The following is a 26,392-nucleotide window of genomic DNA, read 5'->3' on the forward strand; positions in this document are numbered from 1 at the left end:
ATGAGCCAACTTCTGGTTTGGGGTCACCAAAACGCCTCCTCAATCTGTTCATGCTTTTCCTATCCATTCATGGCTAAGAAAGCTTATTCCGAGTGGGAGCACCCAAATAAACAGTTTTTTTTTCCTCCGAAAAAAGTTTTTCAATACTTTATCCTATGGAGGAAAAGTTTTATAAGAAATGGGGAATTCCAGCAATTAACGCTGCTATATCCTCAGTAATCAAAAGCCTGACTTGTCCAGTAGACAATGCTCATTTGCTAAAGGATCTAACAGGTAAAAAGTTGCAGTTCCTTTTTTTTCGCTCGCAGGTTCAGTCAGCGCTGGCAGCGTTCGGAGTATCTCCGTCCTTATAGGACTAGTTTATAGAGGTACTCAAATTTATTCACGATTAGCAGGCCCAGGATTTGGCCGGGATATCAGAAGCGTTGTGTTCTACAGTAGACGCTATGAAAGATTCTATTCTCCAGGCCTCACGGCTCATGCTAGGACTGGTACATGTGCGTAGAATCCTATGGTTGAAAAATTGGTCAGCCGCAGCGCCATGCAAAAAGCTCTTGACCAGTTTCCCTTTTCATGGTGGAGAATAGAAGGGGTGGAAATGTGAGGGCAGTTGCTGATGCTGACCAAAACATATAACCCCCCAGAGTAGTTAATGGACTGTCTCGGTACTGATACAATGACCCAAAGGTTTATGATAAAAAATCAAATTTTAATAAATACAAAGAAAATCAACATACAAAAATAATTAAAAAATACACCATAGTTAACTAACTACTAAAGGGTTCCCCCGTAGACCTTCTGTTGCGGTGGAGCATTAATAGTTTCCTACTGGTTTTGCGGTAAAGACCACTTCTTCAGGAGGAATAGGTCTAGGGAACAATTGATACATTTAGACAAAGCATAATTACATTTGAACAACATTGAGATAACAGATTACAGTAAAAATAGGAATGTGACCCAGGAGATTTTGGTTTGCCGAGATCGTAAAGATGGCGGTAGGGGACCCTTGGACTATGGCCAGACCTTCTCTCGCAAGGTCCGGTATTCCACCCTACCTTACAAACGCTAAATTTAGCGGTTTGACTAAGACCCACATTCTGAAAGATCATGGGCTGTTAGCTTCAGTAGTTTCTGCTTTGGTTAATGCTAGGAGGCCGGCCTCCAGAGTCAAACTATAGAATCTGGAAGGCATATGTCTCCTTGTGTGAATCTAGGTTTTGGCACCCCAGGAAATATGTCATAGGTAGGATCCTTGAATTCCTACAGATAGGATTAAAAATGAAGCTGGCCTTGAGTAATATCAAAGGCCAGATGTCTGCCTTATCGGTCTTTCTTTTCAATGACCGCTTGCTTCTCACTCTCTAAGTTCGTAACCTTATTCAGGGGGTGACGCAGATTAAATCCTCCAGTTTGGTCACCCCTGAACCCTGGGGACTTAATTTTAGTCCTGTCGGCTTACAGAAGCAGCCTTTTTGAGCCAATACGAGATATTCCATGGTCCTCTTGATGGGGGGAAAAATAATTTTCTTGGTTGCCATATCTTCTGCAAGACGCGTATCAGAGTTGGATGCTCTTTCTTGTAAAGAGCCATATTGGTTGTTCATAAGGATGAGGTTGTATTGTGGCCTCATCCTGAATTCCTACCGTAGGTAGTATCGGGTTTTCATTTAAACCAGGATATTGTTCTGCCTTCATTTTTTTTCCAGAATCTCGTTTTCTGTGGAAGAAAAGTCACTACATTCTCTTGATGTGGTGAGAGCGGTCAAGGTCTTTTTGAAAGTGACTGCTCAGATTTGTAAAACAGATGTTTTGTTTGTGTTGCCAGACGATCTTAAAACAGGACAGGCAGGCGTCAATCTACTATTTCTAAATGGATTTGTCAAGTGATTGTTCAAGCTTATGGTTTAAAGAGTAAAATTCTTCCTTTTCATATTAAAGCGCACTCCACCAGGGCTGTTAGTGCTTCTTGGGCAGTGCATCACCAAGCCTCCATGGCTCAGATCTGCAAGGCTGCAACTTGGTCTTCAATCCATACATTTACCAGATTCTATCAAGTAGATGTAAAAGGCATGAGGATATCGCATTTGGGCGAAGTATACTGCAGGCTGCAGTATGAGTCCTCTAGTCTCTTGGTGCCCTACTTTGTTGTGTCTCCCTCCCTTCAGTTGGCATTGCTATGGGACATCCCACATAGTAACTACTATGGCTCTGTGTCCCATGATGTACGATAAAAAAATAGGATTTTTATAATGGCTTACCTGTAAAATCCTTTTCTTTGAAGAACATCACGAGACAGAGGTCCCTCCCTTCTTGGTATACACTTGTATTGCTTTGCTACCAAACTGAGGTATTCCCACCAGTGGGAGGGGTTATATAGGGAATGCACTTTTTAATTTAGGGCATGCCAGTGTCCATCACCTGAAGGTGGCCTATAACCCACATAGTGACTACTATGGCTCTGTGTCCCGTGATGTACTTCAAAGAAAAGGATTTTACAGGTAAGCTGTTATAAAAATCCTTTTTTTTTTTTTTTTTTTTTTTTTTAATATATAAATTGCATTTTTTCTAGACTACTTTGCTTATACTTTCTTAGCAGGTTTACCACACTCTCGGTTACTTGATGAAGAAAATCGATTGTCTCTCACAGATTCTCCAGCAGACCTGAAATCAGAGGGCAGTGCCCAAGCAGTTCTGGAGAATCCACATAGTGCAGATTGGCCAAAGGTAAGTCACAGGCCACAATTAAGCTTCTTGGCTGTACCTGCCAATTTAAGTTTAGGGATACTGTTATAACAAACTTCTAAATAAATCTAAAATTATATAGGATCGGGTTCTCCTCTGTCGAATTGAGCAAGTCTGCAATGGTGTGTTGACTGGCAAATGGGGTCCACCAAGGAGAATTTCCGATCCACCAAGTGACAGCCCTGACAGTATGTCACCAACCCCCGAGGAACGGAGCCCCACCACCTATACACATATACGCCCTGCCCCTGATCAAAAGGAATTTACAGTCCAAATCAAAAGTGTAAGTCTTCTCATGGTATACTTTTAATTTCTTCTAAGTTCATAATTAAAAATGTGTTTCAAGCCATAGCTGTGCTGCACCAGTCCACCTCACTTCATTATTTTTTATAATTGTGTGATTCTGAATGACCTACTGCAGGCTCCCTGCTGATTCTTGCATACAGAAAGCCTGGTGAAGGGTTAGGTGTCAGTACAAAGATGTTTTTCACAGCTACCAATCAAATTTTAGTTTTTATTGTGAGTTTTAATGTGGTTGGTGAAGCAAGGAGAAAGAATACTTTAAATAGGACACCCAAACCTGGTACACACGGCCGAGTATCAGCCGGTTCAACAGAAACCTTCCAACATTCGGCCTGTGTGTACAGAAGCCGGCCGAACATTCGGCATGCTGGAAAAACCGCTTCCGATCGGCATCCAAGCAGTTCTGACCTGTGTGTTTTGGCGGTATGGGGGGTTCAGTCCCCCGTCGTCCTGTCAGAACGCAGTAGCTCAGCGGGTAGATCACTATACTAACATCGCATAGTACAGTGAACTCCTCAGTCTTTTTTTCATTCAACCCGCTGGGTTGAACAATTAAAACTGTCAGTCTGTACTGGGCTTTACATTGAATGAATGTTCTGATTTCAGCACAGTTGCAGTGTTTTTTTTTTTTTTTTTTTTTAATAGTATTACTTGTTGCATGTATTTGGCACTTATTGCAGATAATTGGTCTTTTAACACATTTGGTATTATGCTTAAACTTGCAACAATAAGATCATTACTGAATAACGGTGTCAGCTCCACATCTGGAAATCTTATAGCCTCATTGTAGTGGTTGAAAGGCAAGACATTTTTTATCTTAAATGCATTTCCTGCATTAAGGTAAAAAATGCTCCAGTATTTGTATTTTTCTCACTTGAACCAGCGCTGTGCCTGTATGGAAAAGCTCTCTCCTACATTCACAGATCAGAGGCAGGAGCCATTGGCTCGCCTGCCACAGAGGCAGCAGCGGGAAGTGTTGGCGCCTGCTTTTAATCAAATCATGTAAGTAGGTAGTGGGGAATGGGGGCAGGCCGCACGGTGTGTCTCTATGTCTCTATGGATGTGCACAGCCCGGCTCGGGAGCAAGCCTGTTGATGTGCCACCATAGCAAGCAGCTTGCTACGGTGGCACACTCACACGTGGAGGAGCCAAAAGCGCCAGCAGGGAATCCCAAAAGAAGAGATTCAGGGCCACTCTGTGCAATACCATTGCACAGAGCAAATAAGTATAGCCTGTTTTAGAAAAACATATTTTAGCCTTTAAAGCCGCTTTAATTTGTTATGTATCTTCTATCAATGAAATGTTATCTCCTCTGTTTGTTGTAGGAGGAAGGGCTAAAGATAAAATTTCAGAAACACAAACTCCTAGGTAATGGAGCAGTGGATTCTGTGCAGCATGTACATAAGAAGAAGAGTAAAAAGAAATTGGTCCAGGTGAGCCTCCTCACTGGTGAGGATTGTTTTTCTGATCGCATCTATTGCAGTTTTATGAATAATGCAATCAAGATACAGTTATTTAATAAATTTAATTCATGGCATTCATATGACGACTAATGACTCGCTGTTCACGGGAATGCTTCCACCATGTAGGTCAAGGTGTTTACCATGTATCGAATACTGCTCACTCCACTAAAGCCAGATTTATGCATTAGTGCACAATTGTTACTGGCTCTTCTGTTATTTGTTAAAGGGGATTTAAAGTCACAGCATACACTTTTGTATAACATCAGTATTGTAAAAGCAATACAAACCATAGTTAATTTTGACAGTTCAATATAACTTTACTTGAAAAATCCCATTCATGTTGTGAGTGCTGCCTATCTGCTGGTCATATCTTTCAACGTCTTCCTGAATTCCCTGTATGCTTTGGGGCTTATTCTCTGCTATGTCCTTTGATTTACTTTGTTCCTAAAGACTACATAGCTCATGGTACATTTCTGCCTACAAGCAGTGATGTCGCATGTGATTTGTTTCCTGTACTGACTGTGCCTTCACCTTTGCAGCATCTGCTGTAGTTTAGAAGACAGGCTCTGTGAAATAGGTCACACAGCAGTGCATATTCATAAGGTATAGTGAATATATCACAGAATTCAAGGTAAAGGTGTGTGGGTTTCTTCAAAATGTAAGCTAATTCCAGAGGAATGGCAAGGCTTTGAATGTAATGCTTGCGACAACATGAGAAAGTGACTAGTGTATAAGAGAGATCAAATGCAATGCAGTTTGAAGAAGTGTATGGAGGGATGGATTGTAGAGAACTTTGTAGCTTCGTTTTAGAAGTTGTAGAATGATGTTCCTAATTAATTGGTAACTTCCAGGAGTTTTCGATAAATGCCCCCACCTCCCCCTCAATTTATGATGGTTCCAGCCTCCAACTTTTATAGAAGATGGTAACACAGTGCACTATGGGGGACTTAGACATCCAACCCAGAAGCACATTTGTGAGGTCAGACATGTGGACGAGAAGGCCTGGCTCACAGTCTCCGCTCTAATTCATCCCAAAGGTGTTCTATCGGGTTGAGGTCAGCATTGTGCAGGCCAGTTAAGTTCCTCCACCCCAAACTCGCTTATCTATGTCTTTATGGACCTTGTTTGCCCAAGTGTCTTCCAGAAAACAAACTGGTCTGTCTCATATCTCACACCTTGGCCTTAAGGTCAGAGAGACCTTATTTTGTGAGACAATCTATGAGTTTTGAACCTCATGATGGCCTTCAGTGCTGTTCATTCATCAGTTCCATTCACGGTTTCTTCAGCACCTCTTGATTGCATGGAACAAAGTTGTTTCTACCATACCAGTGGAAGGTGATAATAGATTTCAGCTTCTCAGTGTTCTGTTCCAAATTCTCAGTTCAGGAAGCCAAGCTTCCCATCAACATCTTGGATCTTGATTAAAAAAAACAATAAAAATGATTCTACACTACTGGACCCTCCCTTCTTCCAATCAAGGTGCAATCAGACAATGCCACAGCCTTTATCAATCCCTAGGAGAGTATCAAAAGTCATGCAGCCTTGAAGGAATCAAGCCTGATCATCTCATGGCTGGAGAAACACCGCTCTTCATATCCCTGTAGTAGACCATTGGAAGTTTGATTACCTCAGCTGTCATTGCCTGGACCAAGGGGAATGGGCCTTTTAACCATACATCTTCAACCTGATATGTCAGAGATGGAGGGCTCCAGACATGGATATCCTGTCCTACAGATTCAACTTTAAGTTGCCAAGGTTTGTGGCCAGTATCACGGATCTCTATCTCTGGCATCAGATGCTCTGGTAATTCCTTGGACTAGGTCCAGGCTGATTTAGCCTTTCCTTCAGTGCAAATTCTGCCTTGAATGCCCCGCAGAATTGAGCAAGATAAGAACCAGTGATTCTCATTGCACCAACCTGGTTTAGAAGAACCTGTTACACAGACATACTCAAGACTTCCAGACCCCTGACCTCTTCCAAACAGGCCAGATCTGCTGTTTTAGGGCCTCCCTACCTACTAGTCACTGGCCTTAATGGAAAAACAAGAAAAGACACTTCTATTGTCGAACCTAAAAATCTTTCTTTGCTTGGTGTGAACACCGACACTTCAACTCCAGAGATTACTCTGTGCCACCCATTCTGCCCTTTCTAAAATTGTGACCAGGAGTTGGCTTTAAAGTGGAACTGCAGCCAAAGAAAAATAAATTCTGCAGCAGCCAGAGATATTGTTAATGAAATTTAGGGAGTTAATTTTTAACAACATGATTTATTAGTACAGCACTCACATGTGCTGTGTGTGCAGCCATTTTAAGTATGGGCAGATGAAGCTAGCACCTGTTTCTTCCAGAATCTGTCTGACAGAGACACACTCACTCATTCACTCTCTCACACCTTGCCAGTAGATGTATAATTCTAATCCTCCTCATTGTGCCCCTTGGATCACTGGATGAGTCCCAGCTCACTATTACAACCAAGTATAGGATCCTCTGGACATGCCCCTCTGCCCTCCTTCTCCACTCTGTCAACCACACAAGCATAGATCCCCAGCCTTTGGACACACCTCTCTGCTCACCTTTTTTTCATTCTCAAGCAGTGATCCTGAGCCTCTCGAACACACCACCTGCCCTCCTCTGCACTCTGAAGCATAGATTCCCAGCCTATGGGCACACCTCTCCACTCTCTAACTCTTGTTAAGGATCGTTTTTTGGCCTAGTCCCACTCTTTTCCAAAAACCTCTTGCTTTGCTTTCCTTTGTAAAAAAAAAAAAAAAAAAACTTTTATTCAAGGTGTTTCCCAGATCAAACCACCCTTACAAACACCCTGTGTTTTTTTTGGGACCCTCAGCTTGGTTCTCTCTGCCTTGTAGAAACCACCCTTTGAAACCCATCTGTAAAATAGCCTTCTTCAGAAGGTTAAGGTTGTCTAGTACCCAAGACCCTCCTTTCTTCCTAAAGGTGGTGTCCGCCATCCACCTCAGTGAAGGCATAATCCTTCCTCTTTCTGCTTTTAGCCACCCAAGGAAAATTGCTTAGGAAAGGAGTTGCCTTTGGCACAGTTCTGTTTGCATTGCTTTTGCCCACCCTTCTCATTCATTGCTGGATGACATCCCAGGGTCTTTGAATATCAATCCTGTGTCTTGTACTGTGCGATTAAAATAAAAGGAATTTTTTCTTACCTGTAAATTCCATAATCCTGAGAAAAGTACAAGACAGACCACTCTCCCTTCTGTTCCTGTGTTACTCTGCGTTGCTTGCTAAAAAAATCTTGATACCCATGGGCCATGTCCTCAAAACCTTTGTCAGTGTCCAATCATTTGAACGAACCAGCACATAGCCCAGGGTCTGTGAATATCAAGCCTGTGTCCTGTATTGTATTCTAAGATATGTAATTTACAGGTACCATATATACTCGAGTATAAGCCAACCCGAATATAAGCCGAGGCACCTACTTTTACCACAAAAAACTGTGAAAACTTATTGACTCGAGTATAAGCCTAGGGTGTAATTTCACATATGCCCATGGCATGTTTGAGCAATAGATCATTTAGTGACAACTTTTTTTTTCATTTTCCCGCAACTTGTGGCAAAATATAAAATATTCCATGGACTCAACATGCATCTCATCAAATAGCTTGGGGTGTCTACTTTCCAAAAATGGGTCATTTGGGGGGGGGGGGTTGACCCCTCCTGGCATTTTATGCACAACATTTAGAAGCTTTTGTCATACATCACCCACTCTTCTAACCACTTGAAGACACGGCCCTTTCTGACACTTTTTGTTTACATGAGAAAATATTATTTTGCAAGAAAATTACTTTGCACCCCCAAACATTATTATATATATTTTTTTAAAGCAAATGCCCTACAGATTAAAATGGTGGGTGATGCTTTTTTTTTTTTTTTTTCACACAGTATTTGCGCAGCAATTTTTCAAACACAATTTTTTTTGGAAAAAAACTCACTTTTTTTTTTTTTTTTTTTTTTTTTTACTTGTAATGCACTAAAACGCACTATATTGCCCAAATGTTTGATGAAATAAAGATGATCTTATGCCGAGTATTTGGATGCCATACAAGACATGCTTTAAAATTGCACACAAACGCGCAGCTGCGACAAAATACATACATTTTTAAAAGCCTTTACAGGTTACCATTTTAGATTTACAGAGGAGGTCTGCTGAAATGACTGCCCTCAATCTGACCTTTGCGGTGATACTTCACATGCATGGTGCAATTGCTGTTTACATATGACACGGGGGGCGATCAAGGGGTTAAACCTTTATTGGGGTCTAACCTAGCCCTAACGGGGGCTACTACTAACTGCCCTAACACTTTTTTCAGTCACAAATTATACCAATGCAGTGATCAGTGAAAAAACTGAAAACTGCAATTGGTGACACAGTGACAAGGAGTGAAAGGATTAACTGGGGGGGTGTACTGGTGTTAGTGTAGTGTTGTGTAACTCACGGTTAGATGTCCTCTCACTGGAATCAAAAAGACCCCACGAGGAGAGATGACATCACTTCCTCCTGTCTGTGTTTACACTTACACAGACAGGGGAAGGATTTAATTCATTAGGAGCGATCACCAGGTCCAGACCATAAATCATTGGTCTGGCCCTGGGGACTGATCGGTCCTCTAACAAATCCAACCGCTGCGGCGCTCACGGGAAGGGAGGGACGTACGTACAGGTATGCCCATTTGCCTGTCCGTGCCATTCTGCTGACGTATATCGGCGTGCGCCGGTTGGCAACTGGTTTAGGATGGACTAGAATGGGCTAGTGTTTTTGGCATACCAGAGAAGGGAGTGTCATCGCAGTCAATCTGGGATATGATGAGGGCTTGTGCTAGAATTTGGGTGTGTTGTGCCAAAAGAGCAGAATTGGGATGTGAACAAGCAACCCTCTTTTCGAGGAAAATATGGTCCCCCTGACTTGCATACCTACAGGTCCCTGATACATAAAGTTGTTCACTTGGATGACCGACTTCAAATTCCCGGATGGATTTGCTCTTTTTCCTTTTTTCTTTAGTTTCTTCATGCTTACCTATGGTATTGTGTTTGTTTTTCTTGATTCTCCTCTCTCCAGTTAACCCAGACACTCCTGGGTATATTGTTGGGAATAGGGTCCCCTATAGGGGACAGTTATAATAAATGATTGCTGAAAGAATCTTGCTTATTACACAAATATGCCACCTGGACTAACTTACTGAGGTTTTACCTTGGCAATGTTGTGCATCAGTGACCACGTTGTCCTGCATACACACAACGCACTAGGTGGTTAGTAGGGTTATTGCATCGTAGAGTACAAGTAGTTCAACCAGTATTTCAGAACTAGTTAATGTACTGCCTTATATTCTAGTTACAATGTATTTGGGGGCACATAGCTCTTCTTCTTCTTCTCCCCGCCCCCTACCATTCCTGCTCCTGGGAGTTTACACCTCCACATATTTAATTTTTTTAACCATCTCAATACAGTGCACTTTCACCCCCTTCCTGCCCAAGCCATTTTTCAGCGCTGTCACACTTTGAATGACAATTGCGTGGTCATGCAACACTGTGCCCAAATGAAATTTTATTATTTTTTCCCCACAAATAGAGCTTTCCTTTGGTGGTATTTTGATCACCTCTGCGGTTTTTATTTTTTGCGCTATAAACAAGAGTGACAAGTTTGAAAAAAACACAATATTTTTTACTTTTTGCTATAATAAATATCCAATTTTTTTTTTTTTAACAAATGTTTTCCTCAGTTTAGGCCGATATGTATTCTACATATTTTTGTTAAAAAAAAATCGCAATATGCGTATATTCATTGGTTTGCGCAAAAGTTAGCGTATACAAAATAGGGGATAGATTTTATAGCATTTTTATTTATTTTATTTTTTTTTTTTTATACTAGTAATGGCGGCAATCGGCGATTTTTATCGTGACTGCGATATTGTGGTGGACATATCGGACACTTTTGACACATTTTTGGGACCATTCACATTTATACAGCGATCCATGCTATAAAAATGCACTGATCACTGTATAAATGTGACTGGCAGGGAAGGGGTTAACACTAGGGGGTGATCGAGGGGTTAATTATGTTCCTAGGGAGTGTTTCTAACTGAAGGGGGAGGGGACTCGCAAGGGGAGGAGACTGATCGGTGTTGCTCTATACTGAGAACACACATCGGTCTCCTCTCCTCTGACAGGATGTGGATCTGTGTGTTTACACACACAGATCCACGGTCCTGCTGTGTTACCCGGCAATCGCGGGTGCCCGGCGCACATCGCGGCTCGCACCCCCTGGTGGGCCAGGAAGGCGTGGGCATCATATGACGCCCTCCCAGAACGAGAGCCGTGCCACCTGGCCATCATATGACAGCCGGCGGGCGGCAAGCAGTTAAAGTCTATCCACTTTTTCCAAATTCAAGCAAACTTTTCTGTCTGATCTTCCTCTTTACTACTCAAGTACTCCATATTATAAATATAATCAATTCTTTTAAACCATTCCCTTAGTGTAGGACTTTCTGGGTTGAGCCATTTAGCTGCATTTAATAAAAATGTAACTATTGTATTTTTATACTGTTTTTTTATTTGTACTGTGGAATAGACAACTCCACGGATCATCGGGTACTTCCACTTTGGTAATGCCTCCTAGGTTTTGCCGCACCTCCCGCCAATATTCCCATATCTTTGGACATTCCCACCATAGGTGGGTCATAGTGCCCCTCAAGTTGCAACCTCTCCAGCACAATGGAGATTTCCCTGCTTGATATATATGAGCTTTTACCAGAGTTATGTACCATCTAGCCAGACATTTATATTTGCTTCTATGTTATTAAAATCTACCGCATAACTATACACACCTCTCAGTATTTTATTAAATTGTTGCTCTGTTAACTGTGTACCCAATTCCCTTTCCCATTTTCTGACGAACATAGACCTAACCTACGTGATGGGTCTTCATTAATCTTTATTAAGCCCTGCATTTGCTTTCTATGTTGCACACTTGGCACAAGCAAGGATTGTTCGCTGTCTAGCTGCTGTGTGCCCCTACCAGCATTGTTGTGCCTCAGAGGCTACAAGTACAGCATCCAGCGCCAATGCCTGAAGCCTATCAAATTCTGCTGCTGCTGGATGGAGCTGAGTGCTGTACTAATTGGTTCTATAGACTGATAGGCTGCAGATTGCACGTGCCCCTCCTGGGCACACTAAAATGCAGAGATGGACTCGCAGCAGCTAGACAGCATGGGCCCAAGGGGCCTAATGAGAATGCATAGTCAAGTATTACATCTGGAGCTGAAAGATAGCTGTAGATGGGGGGGGTCCAAGAATTAAGCCTTGTTGCATAACGACAGAGTGGAGATATTAAAAGTTCACCCAGAAAGGTGCAGGGAAATCGAGAAGCATGCAAGACACCAAAAGAGAAACAGGTTAGAGTAGTAAATATTGTCAAAAACTAAGGACAGATTTAAAAAAAAAAAAAAGTTAAAAAGTAAAGTAGTTTGTCTTCTCTAGATGCATTGAAGTAATTCGGTAATGGTTTTGTCTTTTTCAGATGGAATTAGATATGGATGCTCGAATTCCAGTTGTAAATCAGAGGGATGGCACTGTGCTACTTGGGGAGGAAGCCCCCAAGCGCTGCCAATTACATGAGTGGTTACACAGGCATCCTGACTTTATTGTGGATCCTCGATTTCTAGCGGTACGAAAAAGACTAAAACTATGCTTGCATTAAAACATACTTGGATGTATTGCAATTTTGATGTGCAAAGGGAAGTTACAGATAGCCATGTTCCTGTAAATGTATTTAAACTCCAACAATAAAATTTTCCTTTTTTTATTTAATTTTTTGCAAAAAATAAATAAAATGTTCATCCAGCGAGAAATCTTGTGAGCTGATAAATTCCAGTACAGGCAGTCCCCTAGATAAAAACATTCGACTTACAAATGACTCCTACTTTAAACAGAGGGAGACAACAGGAAGTGAGAGGAAATCTACCCCTAGGAAGGGAAATTCCCTCCTCTAATGCCGTGTACACACGATCGAAATTTCTGACAACAAATGTTCGATGTGAATGCTCTATCGGACATTTGCTGTCGGAATTTCAGACAACAAATGTTTGAGAGCTGGTTCTCAATTTTTCCGACACCAAAACTTGTCGGAAATTCCGAGTGTGTGTACACAATCCCGACGCACAAAAGTCCACGCATGCTCGGAATCAAGCAGAAGAGCCGCACTGGCTATTGAACTTAATTTTTCTCGGCTCGTCGTACATGTATGTCACCGCGTTCTTGACGTTCGGAATTTCCGACAACATTTGTTTGACCGTGTGTATGCAAGACAAGTTTGAGCCAACATCCACCTGGAAAAAAAATCGGTTTTGTTGTCGGAATGTCCGATCGTGTGTACGAGGCATTAGAGTTATTCTTGGAAAACTCCACTGATACTTTATCACCAAGGCTTGTTTCCACAACAACCCTAAATTTTCAAAATTAATTTGTCATTGGGACAGAAAGTGAGGTAAAATCTTCTGAACAGGGGCACAGACAGCAAAACAAATGGGGTGTTAACCATTCCCTAAGCTATCCAAAAAGCTTAAAAATAGTTTTTTTGGCTGGAGCTACACTTAAATAATTTTCTTGTTCCGACTTACTAACAGATTCAACTTTAAAGTGGTTGTAAACCCTGGTAAAAAAAAAAAAAACCCTGCAAGACAAAGGCATAATGAGCTAGTATGTATAGCATACTAGCTCATTATGAATTGCTTACCCGAGAACAAAGCCCTCGCAGCTGTCATCATCCCCTCCGTGGGTTACTTCCGGGTATCGCGGCATCGGCGCTGTGATTGGCCGGAGCCGCAATGACGTCATGCGCGTGGGAGCCGCCGGTAACTGCACACAAACTGAAGCAACAGCACATACGTGCCTTTGCTCCAGTTTGCCCGAGTGCGTATATGCCGATGTCATCGGCACATACAGGGAATATCTCCTAAACCATGCAGGTTTAGGAGATATCCTGGGTAGCTACAGGTAAGCCTTATTATAGGCTTACCTGTAGCATAAAGTTGTTGTAATGGGTTTACAACCACTTTAGGAACAAACCTACAGACCCTATCTTGTTTGTAACCCGGGGACCGCCTGTACTCCTCTATTGAGCTTTTATCAGTTAGCATTGTTCCCTACTATCTCCGTGGACTACAAGACACCTTCAACTGTTACGATAAAGAGAGGAAGGTGTCATGTAGTCCTAACACACTCCCTGCCTAGGGTGACAATACTGCTTAGTACAGTTGTCACTCTTAAACAGGAACTGAATTATTGACAAGATCACCACACAAGGACAGGTGCAATACTTTTGTTCCTGGGTTTAGATGCACTTTAAATTCTATTTTATGTTTTGGCTTAAACCACATTGCAGAAATCTGAATGACAACTGTATTTGTATGGCTATCCATACCCCCCCCCCCTTTTTTTTTTGTTGTTTTTTTATGTGGATTTTGAAAAAAAGTTTGAACAACCAACCTCCTTTTTGAGGTGCCAGTTTACACTGCCTGCTCACTAAGAGTTCCATTTTAGCATGAGACAGCTGTCAGTTTTGGGCTGCAATGAGGTGTGGTAGAGGGTGTTGTGATGTGTGTGTTTTTAGCTCCTCATTTTCCTTAGGTTTTTTTTTTTTTTCTGTATTTGAAGCACACAGAATAACACTTCATTCGTGTCTCCAAACAGCAGCGTCGTATGTTGCACTGGTTTGCAGTGACATGTGGTGCCTACCTGTGTGCTACCGTAAAATGCAGCATGCCTGCATTTTACTGCAGCTTACTGCACCTCGCCTCCAGGTTGCGTTGCACTGCATATGGGGCACTTAGAAAACAGTGGAGACTAATAAAGTCAGGAGTATTAATGCTATGGAGGACCTAACGCTTGCTGCCCAAAACAGGAGAGAGCAATATACTAAAAGATGATCATATTGGGACATGTTTGTATATTCGGATGAGGGGAATAGAGAGCTGCTCTGGGGAATGAGGTCCTCCTCTCCTCTTTGCCAATGCACGTGTGCCTCCCATCAACCTGGTTCCCCTTCCCTTTCCCCCTCCCCTCACCTTCCTGAGTTTTTATTACACCCATAGGCGTCCTTTAGTTTCTCTGTTCTCGTTTCTTTTCCTCTAAATAATTTGATGTTTTCCGCCCAAGCAAATTCAGGCATATTGTCTAGTTGCCTCCCCGTTTTTAAAGTAAGAATTTGTGTGTTTTCTTGATGTCAGAATATCTTGCATTTTCTGTATCTCGCTTTATACTTCCATGCTACTTTGAATCATCTTTTTATCATGTGAGACATTGTTCCTATTCTGTAGTACATTGCTCTGCTAGATTCTTTATTCTGTTATAAATAAAGAATAAAAAAAGAGAGAAAACCGTGGAGACTGGCATTTATCCAGTGCAGCAAAATGCCAGTCGCTGCACTATGTGTGAACAAGCCCCTACTTGTCACTTTTTAATTCCATTGATACCTGTACAATATAGTGCCTGGGTGAAGTTTTTTATGGTCTAACGCTGAATACCTTTTTAGAGGCAAATATATCTTTATTAATTTTACAAAATAACAAGGAAACACAGTATCACTTCCAAGTAAAAAGTGACCATGAACATGAGGCCTAATTATAGTTCAAGTATCACACCATTCAGGACAAAAAATAACTGGTTAGTGCATGTACTTCTTAATTAGGCTGACGAACAAGCGGTCTTCGTTATAATGAATAATGCTGCAGCCTAAAGTAAAAGAAAGCGCTGAATGCCTTTTTAACAGGCTTGTGGACTTCCACTATAAATTATCCTCCCTGCATCTAGAAAGCAATAAAATCCCATCTCCACAGCAGCTTGCTCAAGAGATTACTCTGATCCTCATAGGCATACTGCACAGTGCCCATGGGTAACCTGGCAAGTGAGATTAAATAATCGCCATGATTTAACCAATTATTTTGATCACAGAGCAGAGAAAATTTGTAAACGCATCATATCTCCCCTCCATCACATTATCTACAGTTGAGGAGAGGAGATCAGTATGACAGGCAGTCAATAAAAAAAAGACCCTGTTAATAAAAGAAAAAAAAAATGTTATTTTAAAAGAAAATACTAAGAAAAATGGTTTTTAATTTTCCTTTCCTGGATCCTCATGTCAGCCTACCATAGGTCAGTTCTGACCCCTCCAGGACAACCTCTCTCCTAGCCCATAAAGGGCGGCTGTCTGCCTCAGTGTTCAAAAATACCCACCTCACAATGGACTTGAGGTGGGAGTCCCCGGCAGACATGAGGAGGATCCAGGAAAGGAAAATTACAGCAAGTAAGAAAACCATTTTCCTTATTCCTGGACCTCCTCATGTCAGCCTATCATGGGACGTAGCAAGCAAATCTATTAAAAAAAGGGAGGGCAAGAGATTCATTTAGCCACAAACAACCAGACAAACTTAATGCTGCAAAACATTTTAATGGATGACAGTCGCCATAAAAAAACAGTAGATCGCCCACAGAAGAGCCACATTCACCCTGTAGCGTCGGATAAAAGTATTCGGAGCGTTCCAGCTTGCTGCTCTGCAAATTACCTCTACCGAAACCTTAGCATATGTCGCCCAGGACGCTGTCGTGCCTCTAGTAGAATGCGCTTTGACCTCCGAGGGTGGTGGAAAACCCTGGACTTTGTATGCCATCTGGATAGTCTTGACTCCAACTCTTGGAGGAATTGCCATGCCCTTTTTGGACCACTGGGAAAGGCAAAAAGTTGATCTTGCTTTCAGAACTCTTTAGTTCAATCCAGGTAGACTGATAAAGAATGAACCAGATCCAATCTTGACCATTCATCTTCTGATCTTCCTTCCAGAAATGCTGGAAGAATTGACTCCCAATTTATATGAAAAGAAGTTGCCACCTTTGGAAGAAAACTCAGCACAGGCCTGAGTACCACTCGGTCTTGGAAAAACTAGGCAGTACGGTTCTTTGACTGAGAAAGCACACAACTTGGACACCCTCCTTGCCGAAGCAATTGTGGTCAAGAAAATAGTCCTTAACGTCAGATGAAACCGAGAACATGACGAAACTGGATCAAATGGAGGGGGCTAACAAGGCTCTCAATACCAAAGGTAAGTCCCATTTGGGGAAAAAAGATTTTACTGGAGGTCATACCTTGATTGCTGCCTTCAAAAAAACGCATCACTAGAGGATCCAAAGTCCACTTTCTCTTAGACATAGCTGAGAGGGCAGAAACCTGGACCTTCAAAGAATTTTAGGCCAAGCCCTTATCCAGACAACCCTGGAGGAATGCTAATATATGAGAAACCGAACGAGAGATCGAATCCCAATTCCTCTTCGTGGAGAACTGTACAAAAGCCTTCCAAATCCTGTGATAGGTAGCATTAGTCGTTTTCTTGCGAGCCTGCAACAAGGTACTCCTTACTCGATCCGACAGATCCAAATGCTTTAACGATCTTCTTTCAATCTCCACGCCTTTAATTTTAGTTTCTCTGGGCATGGATGATGGAGCCCGTCCTGCTGTAGAAGATCTTGACAAGGAGGTATTGGAATTGGGTGGCACAGTTTCATCCTCCATGTCAACGAAAACCATGGCCTCCTGGGCCAGAAGGGTAGCACCGCTATTGCCGCTACCTTCTGACGGATTTTCAACAAGCTTTTGCGAATCAATGGGAGTGGAGAAAATACATAGCCTAGAGGAAAGTTCCATGGTTTGGAGAGAGCATCTTGGCCCAGGGCTTGCGGATGCCAAAATCGGGAGAATTAGTGGGGGAGCTGGAAATTCCTCTCCGTTGCCATCAGATCTATGACTGACATTCCCCAGACTCTGAATTTCCTTTAGATACTTGGGATTGAGGCTCCATTCGTTTTGATCTATGAATGTGCGACTTAGGTGATCTGCTAACACATTCTCTCGGTCCCTGGCAGATATGCAGCTGTAAGAGAACAGACGTTCTCTGCCCACAGGAAGATCTGGCAAGCCACCCTGAGAAGTGTCAGATGCCTGGTGCCCTCCTGCCTGGTCACGTAAACCACTGTGGTTCTGTTATCTGAGAGAACCTTGACTGCTTGGTCTTGTAACATTGGCTGGAACGCTAGCAGAGCGTGCCGATCGGCCTCTCCAGAAGATTTGAATTTTCCGCTGGGACTGCCTTCCACCGACCTTTAACATGCTTGCCAAACAGTGAGTCCCCCAGCCTAAAAGGCTGGCACCTGTTGTCAGGACTACCGGTTCCGGAGCTTCGAGTGATACTCCGCGGGAGATTTTGGGGAACTTTCCACCAGGCCTGAGAGTCTTATTGGAACTGGCAAACGGATCTTCTGAATGAACGAGTGGCGATCCCACTGGTGGAGGAAACTGTATTGAAACCTCCTTCTCCGCATCTGGCCCAGGGTACTACCGGGATCGTGGAGGGCAGTAGCCCCAAGTACTGCATACATTCCCTTGCTATCAGAACTGATTTGGACATCACAACTTTCGTCTTGCTTCGAATTTCCTGAATCTTTCTGTGGGGAAGAAATGCACGACCCCTGGATCGTATCTCATTGGACTCCTAGAGATTCCAAAATCTGTGTCGGCTGCATCTGACTCTTCCGGCTGAGTGTCTCGCAGGTTATCCAACACATATTCTCGAAGGAGAGGCCTCGACGGAGTTGGCAGAAGAACGTTGTCCAGATAGTGGAATATCTGTATGCCTTTTTACTCTCAAGACCGCAATGACGACTGACAAAACCTTTGAAAACGTTCTGGGCGCTGTGCATAGTCCGAATGGCAGACATCGAAACTGAAAATGCAACCCTTCTATTGCAAAGCGAAGAAAGCGCTGGTGAGCTGCATCTATGGGCACGTGTAGATAGGCATCTTGCAAATTGACCGAGGCCATCCAGTTGCCTTTTTTGACTACTGAAATGATAGTTTGCAGAGACTTCATTCTGAACAATGGAACCTTCATAAAGGGATTTAGGGCCTGTAGACTCCTAAGGCTTTCGTGACCAAGAACAAAGGGGAATACATGCCTTTGCCCCATTCGTGTCTTGAAACTGGCAGAATTGCCGGTGCTGTCAACAATTCCTGTACGTATGTCAATAAACTTTGCCTCTTCTTTGGACAAACTGGAACCCGAGTATCCACGAAAAAAGATTGAGGTGGTCCGCTTTTGAACTCCAACCGATACCCTGTTTTGAACTTTGTCTAGGATCCAGGCGTCTTGTACCTCATCCACCCAGACCCTTCTGAAATGAGACAGTCTCGCTTCCATCTGAGGGGCCTGGGCGGAGAGACCTTCAGAACAGCTTGTCTGGGGTTTTCGCTTTCTGGTTGGCCTCAGGCTTGCCTGCCTTCGGGAAAGATGGAGCAGTTTTTCATTGTTTGAAGAGTGGCCTACCTGGCCGATATGCAGTGGCTTCACTGAGCCTGTCTTTGGACCTTTTGGAAGGGCAAAAGGACTGACTCGGCTTTCTTCTCTCCTGGGGGATCAGACCTGATTTGCCGCCAGAGACCCGCTGAATTGCTGATTCCAATGCCTTGCCAAGCAATAGTTTTCTGTCGAAGGGCACCAAGAAAAGGCTATCTATGGAAGCATTGTCGGCAGACCAATTTTTTAACCATAATGCTCGACAAGCCGTCGCTGAATGAGACATTCCTTTAGTCGTCGCTGTCATCCTGACTTGTTCTACAGCTGCCTCTGCCAGAAAATCCACAGCGGTTCTAATGGACTGTAAGGGAGAAGAAACACCAGCTTCCACCACCTCTCTCGAAGATCCGGCCTCTAACTCCGCTATCTACACTCTTAAAGCTGCCGCCACCGAAGTGAGCGCAATAGCTGGCCTGCAGGCTGCTCCCGCCACAGAATACATTTTCTTCAAGTCTATCTATCCTACGATCCATCGGGTCTCGGAAGGAACCAAATCATCCATAGGTAGTGTTATATGACGAGCCAGTCTTGGCAGCGAGGCGTCCACCTTCGGTATAGTATCAGATAGCTCAGCATCTTTGGTGCGAAAAGGATATTATTTTGAGACTCTGTTGTGGACATTTAAGCTCTTATCGGGCTTCACTGTCTCAACTAAGGAAAGAGTTAAGGAAAAGTCAAAGGCATGAGTCTCTGGTTCACGAGCTGACTCTGAAGAGCCAGAGTCTTCCTCCTCATTTGAATTGAAGCGGCCCGATGCTCCCAGCTCTGAATCTTCTGACGCTGATGGAGCAGGACGAGCTGATTTCTTAGACACTTTTTTTTCCTTCCCTGACCACTGCTGTAATATATAAGATTTTACTTGACGAGCATCTGCCACATTGTCCCGTGTGGCCTTCTTTAAGCAGGAAGCTCTCTAGAAGAGGATGAGGATCTTTGCCTAAGCTTATGTCCTGATTTGCTCTTCCTTGGACGCTTTTCTGTGCCGCGACACCTGGCTCACAATCGAGCGACAACAGTTAGGTACAGGTGAAGGTGACCTGGAGTGTGGAAGTTTATCCTGCTGCAGGCCACTCATCTGACCCGATTTGTCACATCTTGAGCGCTTCTTCCTTTTCTGAGACTGGGCGTTGGTTCCACCCCTCTCGATGACAGCGATTTGCATCACACGCGGAAGCCCCCCCCCCCCCCCCCGCATCCTGTAATCCTGTACACTGCAACGGCCAGCCAGGTAGACCAGTTGGCTGAGCACCAAGAGCTACCCCATTATTTGGACTGCTGAGCCCCTTCAAATTTGTTGCTTTCTGTAGGCTTTACCACAGTAGATGTTAACACCGAAGGATTGAGAACTGATGATGGTATTCACTGGGTGGAGTGTCACGTGCACTCACCCTGTGTTCCCTCCTGCCATGCGGCATTGAGGAAGCATTTCCCAGCTGCTGCTGCTTCTCCTGCTTTGCAATTGGTCACTTGAAACTCTGACCACCAGTCCATTCCTCCTGCCCATCTACAGTGATGCAGTGACTCTCCACTTCCAGCCACTGACCCTCACCGCCTGTCTGGGTTTCTGTAAGTACTCATCCTCAGGGTTGAAGGCCTTGCCTCCAACCCTGAGGATGAGCTGTCCGAAGCGCTACGCTTCAGCTGTGATGGCTTGCTGGAGGCATCTAGGCTTGTCTCTTGTATGAGTTCTATGGGTCTGTTGTCTTTACAAATGCGCAAACCTCTCTGGTTAGCTGGGATGCAGAAAGACACTGTGTCCAAGGAGTGCTTAACCAGTTTGAGCATCAAAGGACGACGACCCTTGACATTCTCATCAGGGATATTTTAAAAATGATTGGAACTCACGCTTTGAATTTAAAGTGAGACAGCTGCACTAAAAAGTAGCTGAATACTTATCCATACAAATTCTGTAAAAAAAATATATAGAAGTGTGCTATGTCAAACCTGTATATTGTGAATGTAAAAATCACATATAGATCATTGATATCCTGCCATATCAAATAACCACTAGCATGTAAAAATACAAGTATTAAAAATGCAAAGTATTGTGAAAAATTCATATAATAAAGTGCAAATATAATGCAAAAAAATAACACAAAAATGCAACACAAAATTAATGACCCACATTGAATACTCAAAAATTCATGCATAAAACAAGTCCCTCCACTTGCAAAAAAGGTGCTGTTGTGCTAAAAACAACTTTAAATTAAGTGCTTCAGTGTCACCCCTAGGCTCATAAGGGCTAACAGGCTGCTTACCAGACCATAACATCCCACAAAGGAGATGAAAAAAAAAAAGCGCATTGGGAATTTTTTCTTTTTTTGGAGAAGCACAGCTTGCTCCTGCACAGTCTATAGATATCCTGGTGGAATCCACCTTCTGACTCCTGACTTCTGACCACAAATACATGCGTATCAAAAATGAGGAAGAGAATTCCACGCTATACTGCTTATAAAATGTATTAATTTAAAAGGTATTGCACTTAGGGTAAAACTGGTTTAAAGGCAAACACAATTCCCAATAAACACGGCTGCAGCGATTTGTAGAATGGTCTGTTCGTGCTGACGTCGCACCGCTAGCTTCGCCCAACACATTTGGCTGGAGATTGGTGCCTCCAATCCCTGATTATTACGCCTTCTATGGGGAAACTCGTCGGGCAGAGCTAGCGTTGTGATGTCCGCACGCACTGACTGATCTACAATTGCTGCTGCCGTGTTTATTAGGAATTGTGTTTTGCCTTCATACCAGTTTTACTTTTACATTTAATACATTTTATAAGCAGTATAGCACTAGGGGTTCTCTTCCTTATATTTCACACGCATGTATTTGCGGGAGTCAGAAGGTGGATTACACCAGGATATCTAGAGACCATGCATGAGCAAGCTGTGGTCCTCCAAAAGGGAAATATTCCTAATGCATTATCAAGGATATCACTGGAGGACAGTGTTCACCTGCCACAGTGTAAGAAGTCTAATGAAAGGTTGGCTAACTCTTTCCTCATTTTTACCCATTCCTTTGAGTGGGCATGACTTGGTCCCTGCCCAACTGCAAGATTGAGCACCCTTAGGGAGGTCTTCAGCATGATGGTGCTCCTTGACTTTTCTAAGTGGGTGGGGTGGGGGTGTACATTTTTTTTTTTTTTTTTTTAATTCCTTGTAAGCTCTTGGGTCATTTCCCCTTCACGCATTCAGGTGAAGAAAGCACTCTTTCTGAGCTCTGTTCAGCACATTATAATTTGCCTTCCTGTGTCATCGCACAAATTGGTCAACCTGCCTTTGCTTCCTTGGCGTCTTCTGGGCCTAGGGACCCTTGTTCTAGTTCTTCATTTTCAGAACCTGTATCCCAATCTGGCCACTGTCCTCTCCCCCAGAGAAATTGTCCCTTGGGACATGAAAGGCCATGATACATGGTATTCATGAGACCCCAACATCCCTGTCCTCCTGGACCCTCTGACCTGCGCTTTTGCTAAGATGAATACTTGCCAATCACTGCCCTACCCAAGTTCAAACTCAGTCTCATCCCTGGAATCTGTGTTGGCTGCAGTGTTTGGTCTCACCAATTCTTATTACATCCCTATTGTGTAACACCAAGGCAAAGACCTGTGGAGAAAACCGTCGCCATGGTCTCCAGTTGACACTGTCTTTCTGAAGGTCCAAATGCCTCCAAGTTTCAGCTGGATCTTGCTTTATCTAAACCTCCACCCCTTGAATGCTCTTCTGGTGATTTTTCTTGTTTTGCATTCAACCAAGGTCCTGATTTACCCCAGAGGGCCTTGTTCTTATAGACAGGGGGGTTTAAGTTGTACATACTTTTGACCATGTCATCCTCAGGGTTTTTCCTGTGTAGTCCTTGTTTGGTGAAATGGACATCTGCCCTGGCAGCCCTTACAGACATTAGCTCTTTTTCTCTCTTGGACCTTATGGGATCAGGTGAGTTGAAGCTTAGTCTTCTCTAAGCCAGGGCATATCTGGGCTCCCCTTACTAGGACGTTTTTGTTCTCAGTTTCCTCTGCTCAGTCTTTATGGAGAAAAGTTATTTCTCCACAGTGACAACACTTTCGGATGCGAGTCCTTCCCTGTAGGGAATTTGTGTGTTCTACACTATCTGCTTGGATCAAGTAGTCCAGTTTCCATATTGGTATTTAGAACTCAGTTTTCTCTCCCATGTTGTGTCGTTCCTCACTAGTTGGGAGTATTTTCTTGGTTTTCAACGTCATGCTTTATTACCTGTACTATCACCTGATTTTGACCCATTCCTACCAGGTGGGGGGTTTTGCCTCATCTAGGACCAGCTTTGGGTGTTGGTCCTCGGGATGCTCTTGCTCTGCACACAGTTCCCAGTTTTGTTCACGTTGGGCCTGTTAGCATTTGTTTACTGTTGTCCACCCCTCAGATGAATTGCTTAGGAACGTCAGTACACAGCGACAGTATACGTCTTTCTGTGTCTCTCAATGAAAGTGAAAGTAATTAGGATTTTTGTAATTACCATGCTCTTGGTACTGTGGTCAACTGAAGCATACTGGGAGTAGGAGGGGTTATCACGGGCTTGCTTTTAGAATTTTTATATGCCAGTCTCCAATCCTGCTGTACGCAGCAGCATAACCCGACAGTATGACATTGTGTCCCTTAGTGGACTGCAAGAAAAAAAACCCTGGTTCTTAGAGATATTTTATTCATCAAGGAATTACAGCCATTTTACTAGAAAATATCTACTAAAAATACATGTATGTTGACCATACAGTCAATACACTAATGTATGTATCAACAGCTACAAATATTTGGGGTCCCTGTGTTCAGGATAAATAGAAGATATTTTTATTTGGAATAGTAATCGTTATACAAAACTATTGGCATATTAAAAAAAACTAGAACTACATATTTAGTATTGTTTTCTCTGTGTAATAAAAAAAAATAAAAAAATACGTGCAGGGTATTTTTTAAAACTGACTAAATTAAGGCCCTGTACATGCAAAAAAAAAAAAAATTGGGGGGGTGGGGGGGGATCCTAATATGAAAAGCAGTTAAATGAATACCAGAATGGCAACATTTTGGTTTGGCCACAGAATTTGATATCGGAACGTGAAAAAGTCAAACAGGACAGGATGCTGCCAAAGGTGTACTGTATAAAGTAATTTTGATCATTCTGGCTTTGTGAACTTTCTGATAGTGACAAAGGCATTAGTATGTGTATTGTGGGTACTAAATCCTCAAAAATATTGTAAAAGATGATTTGCTGTTTAAAACCCTATATGGCTTTTGATAAACTTTGTCTAGATTTACTAGAAGTGTAACTAGAAACCTCTAAGGCCAAATTTGGATTGTCTCTCAAAAATATGTTGTGCTTATGTGTTAACTATCCACAGTACATGGAGGACCGGAGGAAACGCAAGAAACACAAGAGTAAAAAATCCAAATCCTCTTCAGTAGCACATGGTATTTTAGGCACTATGCAGACTTCCCACCATCACAATGGGAAAAAGGTAAGCATTTTGGTTGTTCTATAATAATAATAATAGTACAATTTGGCCATATATATTAAAGATTTTACAACACAAGCCCCTGATTCTTTTGCTAATGTTTAGTGGTTTCTCTGCTTTCTGTCCTTTCATAGAGTATAGTTGTTATGTTTTTTAACTTCATAATATTGGTGTCTAAGATATTTGAAGGTTGTAGGTTTCCACTGACATTTTAATCAAGTTTTTATTTATTTCCCCCCACTCTTTAGTCTTCACTCACAGAGAATACATTTGATGCTCCACACCTTCCCACAGCAGCTAAGAAGAGAAAGAAACGTCCTCCCTCCAAGCTAATTTTACCATCAGCACGGCATGGTGCTGGTGACACTTCTCATTCCTTCTCCCGGGACCCTAAACCAGAACCCAGTGCAAATACTCTGCGGGCCATGTATGGAGCTGCAGGAGAGGGAATGCTGCATCAGTCTGGACTTGCTGGCCTGACAATACCTCGTTACCACCCTTTGCACGCAACTTCTGCAAGCAGAATTCAAGGACCTACTTTTGGTGATGATTTATCGGGTTATGAGCCCCAACAACAACACTTCTCTCTGCTTGATGACCCTATGATGCCAGCAAACTCTTCCTCCAGCGGTGATGAATTGGACAGACCTTGATAGGACCCTCCCCCTATTGGGAATTATGAACAACCCACAGAGATGCAGGGCCAAACCCTCTTTATAGAGACGTTGTTCCGCCTTGTCACCAGTAGCCTGTTTTTTTTTATTTTGTTTTTTTTCCCATCCCATTTTTGGACTCCGTGGCTTATTCAACTTGTATGTTCCAGGATCCATTGCGGCAGGATATACGCAGGATCAGAGAGGACAAATGAATGAGGCTTTGACACTTTTTTTTTTTTTTTTTTTTCCTCTTTTTTTTTTTTTTTAAATTAATATTATTAACTATATTGCTGGAAGGGGCCTTTCACCACACTCTAGCGCAAAACCGGTTCTGGGACAATATGAAAAGTCTTACAGTGCAATAAGGCACTTCAGGATCTGGGTGACAAGGTCCCTATTCCATTTTGGGTTCTCCACTATTCACTCAACCCTGTTGTGCATCAATCCCATAGGTCACTGGTATAGGAATGACAGGACTTGGATACGTTGCAGTAAGGTTACTGCACCCCGCTATTCTGCATAGGGCATAATGAATTCTTTGGAAAAAAAGAGCAAATCATGTGCAAAATATGTATGAGGGAGGGAATGGGCACTTTGTGTGTACATGTGGGACCTGACACCGAGGAGCAGAATCTGTGTTTTCTAGGGTGCAGGGGTGTGAGGCTGCCAGCCTTCACATTTTCCCTCAGTCATATGTGAAATGAATAAACTCCTTGATTTAATATACTGTGTCTTTTCCAAAGCTGTGGAAATTGATTAAGCGCTCTTCCTTTTTTTTTTTTTTTTTTTCCCCTACTACTAGTATCTCTAGTATCCCTACTCTAGACCGCATGCAAATGTTAAGTTGAAATTTTGAAAAAAGTGGGGAATGGTTTTATTACTGTATGTCCTTGTTGGGAAGATTTCCCCTCTCAATTGGTGTCCTGATATATATCACCTGAGAATGATGAAAAGGGTAGAGAAAAATGCTTATAGGTTTGTTTTAGAGGTTCGCTTAAAACAAGTACAAGGCTTTGTTCACACCTGTGCACTTTGTCCTGCTAAAACACACCCTCCCAGCACATCAAAAGCACATGAAAAATAGTCACCTTTAAATTTTACCTAACTGTTTTGTGCGACTCATCTTTTTTTAAAGTGCACAGTGCTTTTGAAAAGTCCTACATGCAGCAGTGCCCTGTTTGAAAAACACACCTTCCATTATGGTGAAGGAAAGCGCACCAAAAACATGTGTTTTTGGAGTCCTATCCATTTTTCCCAGGTGACCAGGGGGGAAACGCATGCAGAATGCATTATGCGCTGCACTGTATTTTAACGCAATGCATTAAATTTT

General features: G+C 42.8%; 1 protein-coding gene across 5 annotated transcripts in view; it reads left to right on the plus strand.

Annotated features, from left to right (window-relative positions):
* The window catches only part of CHD8 (chromodomain helicase DNA binding protein 8), a 116,096-nt gene extending 90,312 nt beyond the window's left edge, over nt 1-25,784 (plus strand). For 3 of the 5 annotated variants that reach the window (XM_073631569.1, XM_073631577.1, XM_073631587.1), the window contains exons 33-38: nt 2,594-2,724; nt 2,825-3,025; nt 4,371-4,478; nt 12,051-12,197; nt 24,293-24,409; nt 24,655-25,784. In XM_073631569.1, coding sequence (XP_073487670.1) covers nt 2,594-2,724; nt 2,825-3,025; nt 4,371-4,478; nt 12,051-12,197; nt 24,293-24,409; nt 24,655-25,059 — 1,109 coding nt within the window. In that variant the 3' untranslated portion in view covers nt 25,060-25,784. The remainder of the gene's footprint in view (nt 1-2,593; nt 2,725-2,824; nt 3,026-4,370; nt 4,479-12,050; nt 12,198-24,292; nt 24,410-24,654) is intronic. The other 2 variants (XM_073631597.1, XM_073631605.1) reach the window with 2 other exon arrangements.
* The last annotated feature ends 608 nt before the right edge of the window (nt 25,785-26,392 follow it).

The sequence above is a fragment of the Aquarana catesbeiana genome, linkage group LG01 (assembly GCF_042186555.1).
Source record: "Aquarana catesbeiana isolate 2022-GZ linkage group LG01, ASM4218655v1, whole genome shotgun sequence".
Taxonomy (NCBI): Eukaryota; Metazoa; Chordata; class Amphibia; order Anura; family Ranidae; genus Aquarana; species Aquarana catesbeiana.